Here is a 20,253-nt window from a genome sequence, read left to right on the forward strand (position 1 = left end):
AGTGCAGAAAAGGTTCTGCCAAAGCAGATTGCGGCGTCCCGCTTTCTGTCCGATAAGGCGGCAAGTACTAGTACCCACGGACAGAAAGCGGGACGCCGTAATCTGCTTTGGTAGAACCTTTTCTGCACTGACTGATTATCACATACACCGCTGGGTCGCAGCTTAACAGGACTTGTTTTCTTCAAGTTGGACTCTAAAAAGATCCTAAAACAACTCACTCCCTGACCGGGAGATTACTGCTGCACAGTGGCGTCACCGGGTGACACCCGGTGCGCGCTCGCGGCAATAATGGGGCGTGGCCGACAACAAAGGGACGTGGCCTCGCGGGGTCGTCACTCCGGGGGCGTGCCAAGCATCTCCGGAGATGTTGGGCTGTACTGAGCTGCCCCCGGAGACTGTCACCAGCACTGTCGGCTCCTCTTCTATGACAGGAGCCGAGTGCTGTAGCAGACTTTCACACTGCAGCGCTCGGCTCCTGTCACTGCGAAGGAGCCCATAGTGTGGTGTCACCCCTTCTAGGCGTCACACCCGGGTGCGGGCCACACCCCCCTCACCAGGCTTGTGATGCCACTGCTGCTGCAGACAACCAATTGTGACTTTATTCTGATATTTCAATCATACAGTAAATTATCAGTTACGCTTTGCACTCATAATCCTACTTAGTAATAAGGCATCCCAAATATCTGCTGGTAATTTGATTTACCGCTGCACTAGAGACAGTGATTTAACCAGCACATTCAATGCACATTGTAGTGTGTGCTGACTGATATTTTGATTTGCATATACCATTGTGGTAAAAATAAAGAATTTGTACTTTTATTATACGTTACTCATTTTCATTCATAAGGTTCCCATACAACATTCTGAGGTTCCTGGGCACTACAAATTTTCTGTATACTTGGATTTATAGGTTGGTCACCCTTATTTGCAGCAGCTTGACGAATCACTTATTAGCCAGTGCGCTGGTACATCCCACTCTCTCTAAGTTAATTGATAGCTGCCGCTGTCTTTTCAGTGGCCGACTTCCTCACTGGTCCCTGCACCTTACAAATCACACCCTCTTTATTATTCACATTTTACAAGTGTCACACCCAGGATTAGAAACCACAACCTATTACACTGGAAGCAGACACCTTACTGATGAAGCTGTTTGCTCCTGTATAGGAAATATGAGAATTTTAACTATATGAAGATACTTCTCTGACAATTACACTTAACTTCATATAATTAGCATGCTCATACTTCCTCTACAGGAGCAAATTGCTCCATCAGTACAGTATCTGCTTTTAGTGTAACAGGTCATGGGTTCTAATCCTGGGTATGACTGCTAAGAAATGTGTGACATATATTTATCTTGATATAGGAAATAGGGGGGCACCAATATTTATCTTACCACCTGGCAACTGGGACGAACTTACGCCACTGGCATGTATGTATGGAATTATATGGATACAGAATAATTTTGTTTATTCAAACTCATAAAACTTTATTCATTTTTTTTTAAAGGCACTTAAAATGGCACATGCTGGAATTTCTTTGTCAGAGTTAGAAGCATCTGTTGCATCTCCTTTCACTTCAAATATTCCTAATATTACATGTGTTCCAAAGCTCATCAAGTAAGTTGTCCTTCTGCCCTTCATCTGCAACAGGTATACAACATAAAATGTTGGGAACTGTTTTTGACTTGAAATATATAAAAATAAAGTATTACTGTCTAAAAGATACTAAAACTAAGCAAGAACATCTCAATGTATTATACTGTATTGTGTAAATCACCGTCTATAACCACTGTTTCATTGAAGTCTTGACAAAGGGGGTCTCATTTACATTTAAACTGTGTGGACATATTTGGATTTTGGAGAGGGTGCATCTTATTTTAACTCTAAGGAGTTATCATAATGTGATTTTGCAGGTAGATACAAAACATGTAATGCATTCAAAAAATAATAATTCCCATTGCAAAACTGCCAAAAAATAAACAAAGCATTAAATCTAACTGTGAAAATAAAGCTGTATTGTGTGTGAATGCAAAAACACCAACTTGCTTCTCATCATGATTTGTCTGGGTATACATCAGCATACTTTAGGTGTTATTCAGGTTTGTTAGTAAACCATAAAATTTAGCAATTGGGCAAAATCATGTTGTCCTGCAAGTGGAGCAGATGTAACATGTGCAGAGAGAGTTAAATTTGGGTGAGTTATATTGTTTCTGTGCAGGGTAAATACTGGCTGCTTAATCTACACTGCAATTTAGATTTCAGTTTGAACACCCCCCAACCAAATCTAACTCTCTCTGCACATGTTACATCTGTCCCACCTGCACTGCACATGGTTTTGCCCAATTGCTAACTTTTTTGGTTTACTAACAAACCTGAATAAGGCCCTTTGGGTATGAATACTAATTGCATCTGCATTGCATTAACAAAATTAAATGTGGATATTTCTCTATGTGCACAGTAGTACCCAGAGTAATCCCTGGGCATAGGCCAAATAGACTATCTCTAGGGGCCATTGCTCCAGGTGGCATCAGCAGTAGAAATACAATTCTTGGTGGTAGAATTAGCTGCAATTTAAGTGGCACCAGCTAAAATCATACCTAGGGCTTCGAAGTGGTCAGGGCCAGCTCTGGTTTTATCCATCTTTGTAGTGAATTATATGACGCTAAATATACTGTATATGACTATTAACCAACCTGTTGTTTTCTCTGGCAGGGAAGGTCGGAATACGCTTGTTACATCATTCTCCCTCTTTAAATTCTTGACGATGCACTCCATGATTGCAGTACCTACCACTTTTCTTCTTTTTTGGGTATGGCTATCATTCTACCCTCCATAGAAGTACCATCCAATGATGTTGATGTTTGTTAAGCACAACAAAAAGAAAGTATTATTTATTTCAATGTTACTAAGATGAAAAGTTTCTCATAGCTAAAATACTTTCACCTGCTTATTATATTGTGCTTGGAATTGTGTTCTCTGGGCTTCACTTATTTTACTGCTTCATTTATTGTCTGCATTAAATAATTAACTGCAGCGCATAACTACATTAGCACATATTTGCAATTATTAACCTGGTTTACATCAGTAATTAAAATGTACATTGTATAAAAGCCATTGTAAAAGGAGAATGCGTCAAGATGAAGATGCATGAGCCATTTAGAAGGGTTGACTTTTACTTGAGAACTAATGTGAATTCATAGGTTGATAGATTGGAATATAAACCATTGGCAATAGAGCTGCTGTACATGCTTATGTTTAGAAAATGGCCAGTTACTACCCCCAAACGTCTGCTTCCGGTCAATCAATCTGCATTCACCTAGCAATAAATTGAAAAACGCAGTTTGACCTCGCACCTGCCCATTACGATCCGTATGCATGCACAGTCGTCCAATAATTGTCCGCCTTGCAATTTCACGCTATAGTAATCAGGTATGAATTAGGCCTTTAGCCCATTGTGTATTAAATATGAAATTGACATATTAATTTTCACCTGAGCAGTGATAAAAGTGGAGAAGTGAGCCAGTGGAGAAGTTGCCCATGGCAACCAATCAGCATTGACGTAACATTTATAATTCGCATACTGTAAAACTATACAGAGCAGCTGATTGGTTGCCATGAGCAACTTCTCCACTGGCTCAGTTCTCCGCTTTTATCACTGCTTTTATCCCCCTAAGTGTTTAAAATATAAATGTGTCCTGATGCTCATTCTACCATGGCAAAACTATTATTTTTATATCAACGCAGTAACTATATTTTGTTTTTATAGCTACACAGTGACAGGCCAAACCTTGTTAGCCCTCCATTGCCTGATATGTTTGGGTATTACATGTAATCTGACAGAATCATGGACAGAATTTTGTGCACGTACAGTCATTTATTATAATGCATATAACTAAAGGGGACTACACACTGGGCGATGTTTTCGACAATTGATATTATTGTCCAACGATATTATTGATGGTTGATTTTACCTACACACTGGACGATATTGATGATCAATTTTGACGACATGAGAGTACATACATCTATATCCAAATCGACTGGCATGTATCAATGATGATCGATCAACAATGAATGATTGCGGGCATCGTTGATGCATCCACACTGCAAGATATTAACAATTTATCATTCAATTATGTATGATATCGTTCATAGCTTTCAAAACATTGCCCAGTGTGTAGGCCCCTTAAGTCTAAAGTGCTTGATCTTTAAATTGTATTCATACATACAGTACATAATCTCACTTGTAATTTCCTTCTTTCAGAAACAAACCCTTCTTGGAAGCTATCAGTACATCGTGCAAGATTTGGCTATAAGCTTTTCAGTCACCTTAACTAGTAAGTATCCTTTTTCTTTTCTATTAGTGTCTTGTTATTTTTGTCCAGATCCAGAGAACTAGAGCAGAGAACAGACTGATAGCACAAGTGATCTGCAGCAATGTTTCTGCTCTGTTCTTCCTCTAGTGAGTCTGAATGCCCCTGCACCGAAGCTTGCTCGGCACCGACCATCAGCACATCTTTTCTCTCCTCCTTTGTTACTCTCAATTCTGATGCATTTAATTTTCACCATGGTAGTCCAGTTTACTGCTTTCTTCTTGCTTCAGCAGCAGCCATGGTTCAGTGAAACCGACGTGTTCAGGTAAGAGCTATGTCCACTGTAGAATTCCCTTATTTTTCATCTGATGAGCATTTATGGCATTTACTGAAGCATGTCTGGTTTCAGGACAGCAGACTAAATTTCTTTGCATAGCATACAGATCCCTGCATTGCTTATATACTGTAAGGCTTTTCTCAAAGCTGATAACTTGGAGGCTTGCAGCACCAATGCAGTTATGGGAGGCCATTCCCTTATTTTAGCACAAATGGTTTAGCTCACGTGTTGCTTTTACTGTGTTCTACAACAAGATCAATTTCTAGATCAATTTTAGAAGCATCAGAAGCTAGATAATGTGTATGTTGGACTGTGATCTATTGCTGTGGGTTGCAATTGATCCAACCTACATCAAAAATGAGTTCATGTTCACACTTACTTGGAGGTGTCTGTAACTGGGCATCCCCACTGTCAATGGGTTTTAAAAGTTACTAATGAAACACATAGAACACATACAGTCTCAATGTCATGTATATGCAATGATGTAAGGCATGCATGAGGTTTGGACTAATAGTACTGTACATTAGGAGAAAAATGGCCACATTAATGAGGAATGTGGGCTTACAAGTGTAATCCCTTACATGGTCACACATTTTCTTTGCATGGGAACTGTTTTCACACTGGTGGATGGGGGGTGGGGATGACTTGTATGATTCACTAAGCAGTGGTTCTCAATTTTGTTTTCTCCAGTGACCCACTGAAGAGTGACATGCACACACGTGACACAAAGTCTGAAAGCTATAGAAATACATGTAAATGAACCTGTCTGTACCCAAAGCACACACTACCAGTAGTTCTTTACATACCAAATACCCCCACCCCCTGTTCTCTTTAAACCATTGTAGTTTACTTACTTTAGGGCTCCTTTCCTCTTCATTTCTTCTTAGTCTCCTTTTCTACTGAGCCAATGTCTGCCTGCTCCCAGCTTCTCTCCATGACAGATGTCATGGTGCTGAGATGTCTGCCAGGGGGTACATGGGTCCTATTTTGGAAAGCCTACTCTGACCTAGTTATGACCATGCTGTGGGGTCTGCCCCCACATGGCAGCTGTGGGTTTTGTTGTGCCAATGCTCCACTCCTTACATTTGTAGCTAGTCACTGCATGAGCCAACGCAGTATCCAGTGGAGCATGAGGGATATTGGCTGACATTTATTTGATCTTTTATCGTGCGCAATACACCAAGGGCCACAGGTTGAGAAGTGCTGCACAGTGCATTAGGCAGATAAGTCGGTGCAAACAGTCTGCGTATTGCGTTATTAGCAGATGATCTTTGCTGTTCTTTTACTAACACAAAGCAGCGGCAAACACAGGATTTCTGAAAGAAGGGGGGTTTCCAAATGTTTGATTATAGAGCGATTATCATCAGTCCATGAAGGATTCATAATTAGCAAGGAACAAGTTATAGTCTGCCCTAAACATAGTGCAGTTTATGTAATACAGTAAGTCAGACATATGCAGTCCCAATGCATACGGTAAGCCACTAACCATATGCTCTCTCTGGGGAAATGATTGAGCTCCCCACAGACACACACAAGTATGCAGTCCCAATGCATACGGTAAGCCACTAACCATATGCTCTCTCTGGGGAAATGATTGAGCTCCCCACAGACACAAACAACAGACTTGGTAGGAAAATCTGCTACTGGGCATGTGCAGCAGGTTCTTTCCTATCTGTGTACTGCATGTAGTGGCCGCTGGCCAGGCTGTGGGGCGGGGTGAATTCTGGGCAACTCGAACACCCCCCGCCCCCCTCTGTGTTTGTTTATCTATATAAAGTTATCATCCCAAAAGAAGTATTGCATGACAATGCTGTCACAATAACAAATGAATACAAATAAGACTTATTCCTGAAACAACATGAACTCCTCGAGCAGTTGTGTAACTCTTTGTTTCCTTGATCCACAGTGCATGTCTTCCCTTAAACCTCAGCACAGAAAATGTTACAATAAGGGAACATGGATTTTCAGAGAATTATTATACCACTACAATGTTTCCTCTCACAGGCTTCAACCTAATTATTATAGAATTTGTGTTCTCCAAAGGCAGACCATTCAGGCAGCGCTTGTATACCAACTGTAAGTAGCATGTAAAATGAGAAAGTGAAACATTCATGTGTGAATCACTGACAAGATACTTTTGCTTTTTAGTAACATTTTAAAAATGAAGGTTATGTTGTATATATGTCAATACAAAAACCACATGCTTGTGGGGAATACATACGCTTTACCGATGGCCGGGATGCTGACTGTCTAGATACCGACAGTGGCATCCCAGCCGCTAGTATGCCGGCAGTGGTGTGAGTACTAGAAAGCCCCTTGTGGGCACGGTTGCTTGCTGCACTCACCACAGGTTGTACTCTCCCTCTATGGGTGTCATGTTGGGATTCCGGCATCGGTATCTCAAACACCGGATTCCTGACAGCTGGCACTTTAACCACATCCCCTCCAGTGTCCCTTCCACTTCTCCAGTAAAGTAGATCAGGACATAATGATGATATTTGCTGTAAATCACATCATCATGGCTACCCTCGAATGTGTAATGCTGGTAATCAACATGCCCCCACTACTCACACCTGGACCTCTAACTCCTGGAGGGTATCACTAAAAAGCAGGCAAGCATAGGAGTCACACATAAGCACTTGTCCCTCCTTCTTCTGAGAGATACACATGACGTTACACATGTGAGCAGAGTGGCTTGAGTCAAAATGCAGAGTACACATGTGCTGCATATTTTTTACTCATCTGTATATTTGTATCTGTATATTTCTGCTGCAGGGTACACTGGGCTCCACAGGGAATGACATTGGGGTGTAGAGTAGGATCTTGATCCGAGGCACCAACAGGCTCAAAGCTTTGACTGTTCCAAGAATGCCTAGCGCCGCCTCCTCTATAACCCTGCCTCCGTGCACAGGAGCTCAGTTTTGTAGTTGGTGCCATGCAGTAAGCAGGCACTTAACAGGGGGGCTGCTCCAGCAGCCCTGAAAGAAGCTTTTAAAGTATTTTGAAGACTTCAAGGGCTGCAGCAGAGACACTGACTGTGTTAGATGTCAGTCAGACATCTCCTGCTGCAGCTCCATCACTTCCCCAAGCGGCGCTGTACACTCCCGCGCCCTGGTTGCCGGGTACCTACAGCGGAGTCGCCTGTTTTCTTCATTGTTAGTCACACACACGACCGCTGCTCTCCCGGATCGCGTGGCCACACTACAGAAAGGAGGTAAGGGGTCCCCTCAATGGGATCTGCTGTTAATCGCAATCCCGTGCGGCCGGTGGGAGGCTGGCGTGGACACTGTGGTAGTACCAGTGGCGTAACTAGAAATTTTTCTCCCCCAAGCCAAAAAATTCTTCGGCGCCCCCCCCCCATCATGCTCCATAATTGGGAGCAAGAAAGGGCTAAATATGCGCGCGCCAAAAAAGGGGTGTGGTTTTGTTGGAGTGGGCGTGGTTTCGCATAAAGGGGCGTGGCATTGCAGGAAAAGACTACCTTATACCCCAGTTTTGCAACCTGCACGCCCATACGTTGGCCACCACAGGAAAGAAAAATAATCCTGATTCATGCCCCTTACATTATTTGTCATTTTTCCTCCTTATAGTAATGCCCAGTATACATTATGCCACATACTGCAATGGCCCTTAGACATTATGCCGCACACAATAATGCACGACACAATATGCACACACTGTAATGCCCCCGACACATTATGCCACACACCGTAATGTCTGTGACACATTATGCCACACACCGTAATGCCTGTGACACATTATGACAGGAATCGCAATGCCCGTTATACATTATGCTACACACTGCAATGCCCCTGATACATTATAGCACATACAATGTCTGTGACACATTATGACACACACCGCAATGTCCGTGATACATTATGCCACGCACTGCAATGCCCGATACATTATAGCACATACAATGCCTGTGACACATTATGCCACACACTGCAATGACCTTGAGACATTATACCACAATGCCCGTGATATAGTATACCATACACCGTAATGCCTGTGACACATACCGCAATGCCCTGCCCGTTTTACCCTATGCCACACATCGCAATGACCCTGAGACATTATACCACATACCACAATGCCCGTGATATAGTATACCACACACCGTAATGCCTGACACATTATGACACACACCGCAATGTCCGTGATACATTATGCCACACACTGCAATGACCCTGGGACATTATACCACATATCACAATGCCCGCGATATAGTATACCATACACCGTAATGCCTGTGACACATTATGACACACACCGCAATGTCCGTGATACATTATGCCACACACCGTAATGCCCATTACACATTAAGTCCTACAGTAAGGCTTCTAATTACTTTTCAATTACCTGCTCGTTGTCAGGGGTTTCATGCACTGGGTGTCATGCTCGTTGCCAGGGGTTTCATGCTCTTGGTTCCATGCACGGTGCCAGGGGTTTTCATGCTCAGGGTGTCATGCTCGTTGCCAGGGGTTTCATGCACTGGGTGTCATGCTCGTTGCCAGGGGTTTCATGCACTGGGTGTCATGCTCGTTGCCAGGTGTTTCATGCACTGGGTGTCATGCTCATTGCTAGGAGGTAGTCCTTGTTGCTAGGGCTGTGCTCCCAGTGCCACATATGTCCCCAGTGCCAGATATTCCCCCACGGTGCCAGGTACTTACATGCCCCAGTGCCAAATATAGTTGTCGTCCCCATGTGCCAGGTACACATATACCCCCCCAGTGCCACATATGCCCCCAGTGCCACATATGCCCCCAGTGCCAGATATGCCCCCAGTGCCATATATTCCCCCCCAGTGCCAAATATGCCCCCAGTGCCATATATGCCCCCAGTGCCAGATATTCCCCCCCAGTGCCAGATATTCCCCCCGTGCCATATATGCCCCCAGTGCCAGATATTCCCCCCCAGTGCCAGATATTCCCCCCCAGTGCCAGATATTCCCCCCAGTGCCATATATGCCCCCAGTGCCAGATATTCCCCCCCAGTGCCATATATGCCCCCAGTGCCAGATATTCCCCCCCAGTGCCATATATGCCCCAGTGCCAGATATCCCCCCCCCAGTGCCAGATATTCCCCCCAGTGCCAGATATTCCCCCCAGTGCCATATATGCCCCAGTGCCAGATATCCCCCCCCAGTGCCAGATATTCCCCCCAGTGCCATATATGCCCCAGTGCCAGATATCCCCCCCAGTGCCATATATGCCCCCAGTGCCATATATGCCCCCCGTGCCATATATGCCCCCAGTGCCTGATATCCCCCACCCAGTGCCATATATGCCCCCAGTGCCAGATATTACCCCCCCAGTGCCATATATGCCCCAGTGCCAGATACCCCACCCCCAGTGCCAGATATGCCCCCAGTGCCAGATATTCCCCCCAGTGCCAGAAATGCCCCAGTGCCAGATATTCTTCCCTCCCCCCCGTGCCATATATGCCCCCAGTGCCAGATATTTACCCCCCGCCGTCGCTTTTTGGAGGGACACGGAGGGCACAGTTCGTCTCTCCTGTGTCCCTCCTGCTGCATCATCTCCGGCGGCCGCGGGTCTAATAGGGGGAAGTGCCGGTTCGTGAGCCAATTAGAGCTCACGGACGGCACTTCCCCCTATTAGACCCGCAGCCGCCGGAGATGATGCAGCAGGAGGGACACAGGGAGGCGCGCTGTGTGCCCTCCGTGTCCCTCCAAAAAGCGGTGGAGGGAAGGAGACTGCAGACTGACATGCGGACGCTCGTCCGCATGTCAGTCTGCTGTAAATCAGTGGCGCCCCCGCTGCCCCTCGCCCCCAAGCCACCGCGAGGACTGCGGGAGCAGTAGTTACGCCACTGGGTAGTACAGGAACCCCACTAGACCACCAGGGCATGGGCACAGGTCGGTTTTCTTTTATAAAACCATTTTACTATGGCCCCAGTACCCGGTGGTGAAGTCCAGCAGGGGGATAAGGCTTTGACCTGTAGCCCTTCCCCCAGCCCCAGGGCGCCATTTAGAGTAAATGTTCCCGCCCTGGAGCTGCATCTCTCTCTCTCCCTCACTCCCTGTCAGCATTTGGGAGCCAATATAGCAAGCAGAGCTGATCCTGGGACTGTTTGGGCAAATCCTCCTCTGTAAAGCCGCCTGCCTGTCAGCGCTGTGCATTTTACAGTTACACTTAAGTATTCTACATGTCTGCTGACAGTGTTAGTTAAGAAAAAGTGCATTTAGTCAGGGTTATTATTTAGTACAAGTACCCTGTGATTGATATACATCCAGTCTTTACTGTGCATTGTTATATCTATTCAGTGTACTGTATAGCTATACACATACTTGCCTACCTGACCCTCCCCATGAGGGAGAAAATGCTCTGTTCCTGGACTTTCCTGGTAATGTATGATTGCCATCACCTGTGATGAGCTAGTTAATTGATAAGAAAGGTGTTTCACCACAGGTGATGGCAATCATACATTACCAGGAAAGTCCAGGAACAGAGCATTTTCTCCCTCATGGAGAGGGTCAGGTAGGCAAGTATGGCTATACATAGTACTACTCTGTATTGCTAGTCCAGTGCAGTTTTATTGCATGTCATAATTTCTGCATTGATCAAACTGTGACTCTGTGTATGTCATACTTGCCTACCTGACCCTCTCCATGAGGGAGAAAATGCTCTGTTCCTGGACTTTCCTGGTAATGTATGATTGCCATCACCTGTGGTGAAGCACCTTTCTTATCAATTAACTAGCTCACCACAGGTGATGGCAATCATACATTACCAGAAAAGTCCAGGAACAGAGCATTTTCTCCATCATGGAGAGGGTCAGGTAGGCAAGTATGGTGTGTGTGCATATACAGTAGCTGCTGTGTGAACTCCATTTCATGTCTCTCACTCAGATTGCTATCCCTATATTCTATAACATGAGGTTTATCATAATATAGGCAGTTCACAGGATATACTCAGTGTGTATTTTTCTCTGTGATTTTTAGTCACCATATACCTCTTGAATTCCCTGTTTGTGCTGATACACTGCACAGAGGGTTCTTGTCAGGTGTTGTGCAGCTGATATTGTACTGTGTTGCCTTGCATTGTGCTTTTGATTATGTCAGCTACAAAGGGCAACGGAGCTGTGGCTGATCCCACACTGCGTGGTGTTGACACTGAAGACACATTTGAGGATAACATAACTGCTGAGGGTTCAGGTTCTGGGGGTTCCGTGCCCCCCAGTGGGACTGTAGCAACAGGGGTGCAAAATGACCCACCTTGGGCTACCTTCTCCACGCTATTGAATACGCTGGTTACTAGACAACCGCTTATGGTCCCCGCGGTTAATCCGCCATGGGCAGATCAACTGTCCAATCAGTTACAGCAATTGAACCAATCACTGACTACTCAAAAGTCTAACCCTCGCCCGCCTAAGACCAAGGGTTCCTCTAAGTGGGCAATTACTTCCTCACAATCCACCCACATCCCAGACACCTCGTCTGATGAGAATGGCGCTTATACGGACCCCACAGATTCGGATCCTGATGAGGAAGTTGTTTCGCTAGTGGATGTTCCTGAGCTGTTAGAGGCTTTCAGGCTCATTCTTCAGGTTGACGATGAACAGGAGCCTGACACTGCCCCTAAGAAACCAGACAGGTTTAAACGTCAGAAGGTGGTTAAACAAGTTTTACCTCACTCTGACCATTTAGTTGACATACGTCAGGAGTCCAAGAAAGAAGTTCACGCCTCACAAGAAGATGCTGGCTCGATAACCCCTCGCTGCGGCGCTTAGTAAAAATTGGGAAACACCCCTGCCAGTGGATTCGCAAGTGGCGCGGCTGGTAGTATCCTCTGCTCTGCCTGTAACTACTGTCACGTCCTTGAGAGAGCCGACGGACAAGCGTGTGGAGGGTTGTTTGAAGGCAATCTACACCCTAAATGGTGCGGTGCATGGGCCCACTATTGCAGCAACATGGGCTGCAGAAGCTGTTGAAGCGTGGGCTCAGGAGCTGGAGACAGAGTTGCCTTCCAATGCTTGTGCTCATGCTAGACAATGCCTGTCGTATATTGTTAAAGCGTCTCATTACATTAAAGAGGCGGCTTCTGAGGCCGGTATTCTGGCGGCCAAGGCTTCTACTACGTCCATTTTGGCTCGCCGAATTCTCTGGTTATGATCCTGGTCTGTGGACATGGACTCTAAGAAAACCTTGGAGGTACTCCCCTTCAAAGGAGACATTCTTTTCGGAGAAAACCTTGACAAGATAGTGGCTGACTTAGTGTCTGCTAAAACAGCATGTCTTCCTAGTGTGGCTCCTTCAGTGCTGAAGGCTAAGAGTACTTCCTTTTGCTCCTTTTGTCCTTTAGGGATAGCAAAAGGTCAGGCGTACCCAAAACAGGTTCGCACTTCCAAACCCAGTAAGCCCAAACCCAAACGAGCCTAGGCTGCCCGTCAGCCTGCTTCCAAAACTGACAAGCCTGCCGCATGACAGGGCGGGCCTCCCTCTGGGGTATCCCAGGGTGGGGGCCGACTTCTAGGGTTTACCCAGGAATGGTTGAAGACCACTTCCGATGCCTGGGTACGGGAAGTTGTCACTCAAGGTTACGCTGCATCCTTTAAGAATCGTCCCCCTCATCGATTTTGCCTGACAGACGTCCCTTCGGATCAGGTGAAGGCAAAGACTCTTCATTCGGTGGTGCAATCCCTCCTGGACACAGGAGTGGTAGTACAGGTGCCTCTGGCTCAGAGAGGCAAGGGGTTCTATTCACTACTGTTCCTAGTCCCAAAACCAAATGGGTCTTCCCGGCCCATTCTCAATTTCAAGTCCTTGAACAAGTTTGTGAAGGTCTCCAAGTTTTGTATGGAAACTCTTCGCTCTATTGTTCTGGCCTTAGATCCTGGGGACTACAGTATATGGTCTCACTGGACATACAGGATGCTTACCTGCATATTCCCATTGCAGTGTCGCATCAGCAGTACCTGAGGTTTGTGGTTGGCAACCTCCATTACCAGTTTCGGGCATTACCTTTTGGTTTGACCACGGCTCCACGAGTCTTCACCAAGGTTATGGCGGTAATGATGGCTGTACTCCGCCCTCAAGGGGTCAGGATCCTACCGTACTTGGACGACTTGTTGATCCTGGCAAATTCCCCAGAGATTCTCCTACATCATATAGATTTGACTATCCGGTTCTTGCAAGCCCACAGGTGGCTCATCAACTGGAAGAACTCCTCCCTGGTCCCTGCTCAGAGCATGGTGCACCTGGGAGCGTTGTTGGACATTCAACCAATGGTTGTTCTTGTCTCAAGAGAAAGTCCTGAAGCTTCAGGACAGGATTCGATGCTTCGTATCTCGTCTGCAAGTGTCGATACATGCGGCAATGCAAGTGCTAGTTCTCATGGTGTCAGCTTTCGACATGGTGGAGTACGCTCAATTCCATTCCCGCCCTCTCCAGAGGCTGATTCTTGCCAAGTGGGACGGCCTTCCTCATATGATCTCATTATCTCCGGAGGTCCGTCTGTCACTAAGCTGGTGGCTTCAGGACCAACGATTGAGCAGGGGTCGTCCCTTCTGGATCTACAACTGGGTCCTTCTGATGACGGATGCCAGTCTGAGGGGTTGGGGCGCGGTGTTGGAGCAACACTCCCTTCAGGGTTGGTGGGCAAAGGAGGAGTCTAAACATTCTGGAATTGCGGGAGGTGTTCAAATCATTGAACTTGGCCCAGCGTTTGATACAGAACAGACCTATTCAAGTACAGTCGGACAACGCCACCACGGTGGTGTACATAAATCATCAAGGCGGCACTCGAAGCTGCATGGCAATGAGGGAAGTATCACGGATTCTTCAGTGGGCAGAACGCCATCTGACAGCCATATCGGTAGTGTTCATTCCGGGGCTCATAAATTGGGAAGCGGACTTTCTCAGTCATCAGGACGTACACACCAGAGAGTGGAGCCTCCATCCAGAAGTGTTTCAACTCCTTGTGGACAAGTGGGGTCTTCCAGATGTGGACCTGATGGCGTCTCGACACAATCACAAGGTTCCTGTCTTCGGAGCAAGGACAAGAGATTCTCAAGCAGCGTTCGTGGACGCACTGGCAATTCCATGGAACTTTCGGCTGCCATACGTGTTCCCTGTGGTGTCACTCTTGCCCAGGGTACTATGGAAGTTCAAGCAAGAAGGAGGAATACTACTTCTAGTCACTCCAGCGTGGCCCAGTCAGCATTGGTACTCAGACCTGCAGGGTCTATCGATCGAGCATCCTCTTCTACTTCCTCAATGCCCGCCCTCCTCATTCAGGGCCCTTGTGTCAACCCGGACCTGGCCAGACTGGCTTTGATGGCGTGGATATTGAAGCTTCACTCCTGAGGGCCAAAGGATTGGTGGTTATCCAAACTATGTTGAAGGCCTGCAAACCGGCTTTTGCACGGATTTATTACAGGGTCTGGAATTCTTACTTCACCTGGTGTGCTGCTAAGAATTATGATGCATACAGTTTCAGAACTTCCAGACTTTTGGCTTTTCTGCAACAAGGCCTAGACTTAGGTCTTCGTCTGGCTTCCCTCAAGGTTCATATTTCTGCCTTGTCGGTGTGGTTTCAGAGGAAGATTGCGTCTATTCCTGATGTTCATACTTTCACTCAAGGGGTTTTACGGATTCAGCCTCCCTATGTCCCTCCTGTGGCTCCATGGGATCTGTCTGTTGTCTTGAATGCTCTACAAGAGTCTCCATTTGAAGCTCTTAAATATCTTACAGTTAAGGTCGTGTTTCTGCTGGCTATTGCCTCTGCTAGGAGGGTGTCGGACTTAGGAGCTTTGTCCTGTCGTCCGCCCTTTCTGATATTTCACTGTGACCAGGCAGTTCTTCAAACTCGCCCTGGTTATTTGCCTAAGGTGCTGTCTTCTTTTCACCTTAACCAAGAGATCGTGGTTCCAGCTTTTATCTCTTCTGGTTTGTCCTCCAAAGAGTGATCTTTGGATGTGGTACGGGCTTTCCGTATTTACGTGGAGAGGAGTGCCTCTCTAAGGAAGTCCGATACCCTTTTTGTACTTTTTGGTTTTCACAAACGTGGCCGGCGAATAAGCAAACCTTGGCCAGATTGATTAGAATGGTGATTATGCACAGGCTGGTCTTCCAGCTCCTGCTGCTATCAAAGCCCATTCTACTCAGTCTGTTGGATCTTTTTGGGCGGTCCGCCGAGGCGCGTCCGATGAACAATTGTGCAATGCGGATACGTGGTCCTCAGTGAACACGTTCATTAGGTTTTATGCCTATGATACATCTGCCTCCCAGGATGCTTCCCTTGGATGCCGGGTTCTTGTACCCGCTACGGTGCATACCCTCCCACGAGGAACTGCTTTAGGACATCTCCGATGTATTCCCTGTGGAACACAGTGTACCTCGCTGCAGAAAAGGAGATTTATGGTAGACTTATGATAATTAAATCTCTTTCTGCGAGGTACACTGGGTTCCATAGGGCGCCCACCCTGACGCACTTAGCTTCTTTGGGTTTGTATGGCATTAGCCGCTGATACTTTCTCCTGTCATGAGAATGTGGTTCTATGTGACTAACATCTGCCTTCTCATTTACCTGCTACTTCATTGGACTGGTTAATGAAACTGAGCTCCACTGTCCGGAGGCGGGGTTATAGAGGAGGCCATGCAATGCGTCCTGGAAACAGTCAAAGCTTTAGCCTGCTGGTGCCTCTGGATCAAGATCCAACTCTACACCTTGATGTATTCCCTGTGGAACCCAGTGTACCTCGTAGAAAGAGATTTAACTATGGTAAGTCTACCATAAATCTCCTTATTCTTAGTATGGGGCTGATTCTGAATTGGACCCAAGTCCAAATACAGACAGATCCTGTGGATATCTGCAAACTGTGCATGTGCCGTACAAAGGGGGTAATTCCAAGTTGATCGCAGCAGGAATTTTGTTGGCAGTTGGGCAAAACCATGTGCACTGCAGGGGAGGCAGATTTAACATGTGCAGAGAGAGTTAGATTTGGGTGGGGTGTGTTCAATCTGCAATCTAATTTGCAGTGTAAAAATAAAGCAGCCAGTATTTACCCTGCACAGAAACAAAATAACCCACCCAAATCTAACTCTTTCTGCACATGTTATATCTGCCTCCCCTGCAGTGCACATGGTTTTGCCCAACTGCTAACAAAATTCCTGCTGCGATCAACTTGGAATTACCCCCAAAGTGATTGCAGACTGCACATGCACTGCACCATGCATACACATACGGATGGAGACTGAAAGAGCTGATGATGTGATTCATCCCTTGACGGATTACTATATCTTTTTTATGGGCGTTTCTGTGCAGCAAATGGGCAGTGGCCATGTAATTGCACAGAAAAGATCTGTCTAGTGGTAGTGTCGTGGGCATGTAGGCCGACTACTACTGTATGCTCATTTGTGGTGTGTGAATTGTAGTGGATGTAGGTCCCAATACTAATGATCGGAGCTGCAGATGGAAAACCAGTGTGCAACACAACATTCAGCATGAATATGGACAGATACAATGCATTTATCTGCTCATCTATGCAGAGTAAGGCAGAAAGTAGGTACTGAGGGCAAACATTAAGGCCAACACAGAAGCTTCCGATTTAGAATGAGGCCCTTTATGAATAACTACTAAATCCATTATATATAGGTTTGTGCATGGATTAGGCATTTCCTAGTTTACAGATTATAAATGGATTATAGAAATATTCACTCCACTCATGTGTTTCCATAAATAATGATACATCTTCGTTTTGCAGATCTGTATTCCTTTTTGATCATTGCACAAGTGGCAGTCTTTGTATTTCTCCTCTTTGCTGATATTGAGTCTGTGTACGCTGCTATAAAGGTATAGTATTTTATTGTACACACTCACCTAATTACAACATTGTCAATAAGATATTAATTTCAATGAACACCTTCATAATCACTTCACAGGCAAGTTTATTTTACAATAGTGGAAAAAATACATAAAAAAAATAAAAGAAAATAGATCCTAGGAGAGATGTATTGTACATAGCATATTTTTTCTGTTTCTAAGTATGATTTGTTACTAAAGCTAAAAGTGCACTTAAATCAGCCCTATTTCACCGCCAAATGTTCACATATTAGAAGTATGCAAACTGTCCCAAATATTATAGGGTGGTTTGCAAAATCACATGGAAAATGTCACTTCTGATTAAAGAAAATAAACATGATTCATATGAGAAACCCCCCCCCCCCCCCATCAAATTTATAAAAGAACAGACAATTCATTACATTCCAGACAATCCCAATACTATTCAACATTGTGCATAGGGCCTAATTCAGGATGAAAGAAATCTGCAATGGCAGTAGAGCATGCAGGGGGGTTTCTGAGTACCCAGAAACCCCCCCTCATCAGTGCTGGCCATCAGACACTCTGTCTGCATCTCTGACCTGAGGACGGCTGTTACGAGCCGGCCTCACGCTGACAGAGAGCAGCTATCATTCAGTGCCATTGCCGAGTGCAGTACTACTGGGTGCCTCTAGAGGCCCTCGTCTCCATTTGTGCTGTCCACACTGCAAGTAGTCCTCCCTGAGCACAAATTGAATGCTGAGCTGAAATGAGGCATGCTGCTCAGAGGCAAGAGCACGAAGTGTGAGGGAGAGACCTGACACAGGGGATTCCAGAGATCACACTCAGGAGCTGGGATCCTACAGAGGAAGAATAAGTGTGGCTTTGTGTGTGATCTATCTACAGTCTCTCTCTCTCTCTCTCTCTCTCGGTTTCCCTCTGTCTCTATCTACAGTCTCTATCTCTCTCTAGGGGGTTTCTGTCTATCTACAGCATGGCATGCTGGGATATGTAGATTCACAACAGCTGGAGGACCACAGTTTGGACATGCCTGTTCTCTTTCTCTCTCTCTAGGGCTTCTAAATTTATCTTTCTATCTGGATTCTACATCTATCTATCTATCTATCTATCTATCTATCTATCTATCTATCTATCTATCTATCTATCTATCTATCTATCACGATGCTGAAGTTAGCTTCTTATTCGGCCAGCTTCTTATTCACTTCATATTCGAGCTCCAGCTTCTTATTCAAAAAATTTAGTTTTGCAAGGGTTAACTAGTCTTGGGCCACAAATTTGACACCTGAAATCAACAGAGGGTGGTCACTTACATATCACCCACTTGTATTTTGCTTGGCCCAACACTGTTTTGGGCATGAAAGACACTAGCAAAGTGGGCACACACACCATATTTTGCCATTTTGAATAAGTAGCTGTAGTTTTGCAAGGGTTAACTAGTCTTGGGCCACAAATTTGACACCTGAAATCAACAGAGGGTGGTCACTTACATATCACCCACTTGTATTTTGCCTGGCCCAACGCTGTTTTGGGCATGAAATACACTGGCAAAGTGGGCACAAACACCATAATTAATTATTTTGAATAAGTAGCTGTAATTTTGAAGGGGTTAACTAGTCTTGGGCCACAAATTTGACCCCTGAAATCAACAGACAGTGGTCACATGCATGTGACCCACTTGTATTTTGCCTGGCCCAACACTGTTTTGGGCATGAAATACACTGGCAAAGTGGGCACACACACCATATTTTACCATTTTGAATAAGTAGCTGTAGTTTTGCAAGGGTTAACTAGTCTTGGGCCACAAATTTGACACCTGAAATCAACAGAGGGTGGTCACTTACATATCACCCACTTGTATTTTGCCTGGCCCAACACTGTTTTGGGCATGAAATACACTGGCAAAGTGGGCACAAACACCGTATTTTACCATTTTGAATAAGTAGCTGTAGTTTTGCAAGGGTTAAATAGTCTTGGGCCACAAATTTTACCCCTTAAATCAACAGAGAGTGGTCACTTGCATGTGACCCACTTGTATTTTGCTTGGCTCAACGCTGTTTTGGGCATGAAATACACTGGCAAATGGGCACAAACACCATTTTATAAATTGCCATGTTGAATAAGTAGCTGTAGTTTTGCAAGGGTTAACTAGTCTTGGGCCACAAATTTGACACCTGAAATCAACAGAGGGTGGTCACTTACATATCACCCACTTGTATTTTGTTTGGCCCAATGCTGTTTTGGGCATGAAATACACTGGCAAAGTGGGCACACACACCATATTTTGCCATTTTGAATAAGTAGCTGTAGTTTTGCAAGGGTTAACTAGTCTTGGGCCACAAATTTGACACCTGAAATCAACAGAGGGTGGTCACTTACATATCACCCACTTGTATTTTGCCTGGCCCAACACTGTTTTGGGCATGAAATACACTGGCAAAGTGGGCACACACACCATATTTTGCCATTTTGAATAAGTAGCTGTAGTTTTGCAAGGGTTAACTAGTCTTGGGCCACAAATTTGACACCTGAAATCAACAGAGGGTGGTCACTAACATATTACCCACTTGTATTTTGCCTGGCCCAAGGCTGTTTTGGGCATGAAATACACTGGCAAAGTGGGCACATACAGCATATTTTACCATTTTGAATAAGTAGCTGTAGTTTTGCAAGGGTTAACCAGTCTTGGGCCACAAATTTGACTCCTGAAATCAACAAAGCGCGGTCACTTACATATGACCCACTTGTATTTTGCTTGGCCCAACGCTGTTTTGGGCATGAAATACACTGGCAAAGTGGGC

At 45.4% G+C, this 20,253-nt stretch overlaps 1 protein-coding gene across 1 annotated transcript in view; it reads left to right on the forward strand.

Annotated features, from left to right (window-relative positions):
• The window catches only part of LOC134909502 (probable cation-transporting ATPase 13A4), a 254,988-nt gene that overhangs the window by 184,879 nt on the left and 49,856 nt on the right, over positions 1–20,253 (forward strand). Inside the window, exons 23-28 of the mRNA XM_063916437.1 lie at positions 1,507–1,616; positions 2,712–2,808; positions 4,264–4,336; positions 4,463–4,637; positions 6,556–6,725; positions 17,379–17,467. Coding sequence (XP_063772507.1) covers positions 1,507–1,616; positions 2,712–2,808; positions 4,264–4,336; positions 4,463–4,637; positions 6,556–6,725; positions 17,379–17,467 — 714 coding nt within the window. The remainder of the gene's footprint in view (positions 1–1,506; positions 1,617–2,711; positions 2,809–4,263; positions 4,337–4,462; positions 4,638–6,555; positions 6,726–17,378; positions 17,468–20,253) is intronic.

Source organism: Pseudophryne corroboree, chromosome 4 (genome assembly GCF_028390025.1).
Source record: "Pseudophryne corroboree isolate aPseCor3 chromosome 4, aPseCor3.hap2, whole genome shotgun sequence".
NCBI lineage: Eukaryota > Metazoa > Chordata > Amphibia > Anura > Myobatrachidae > Pseudophryne > Pseudophryne corroboree.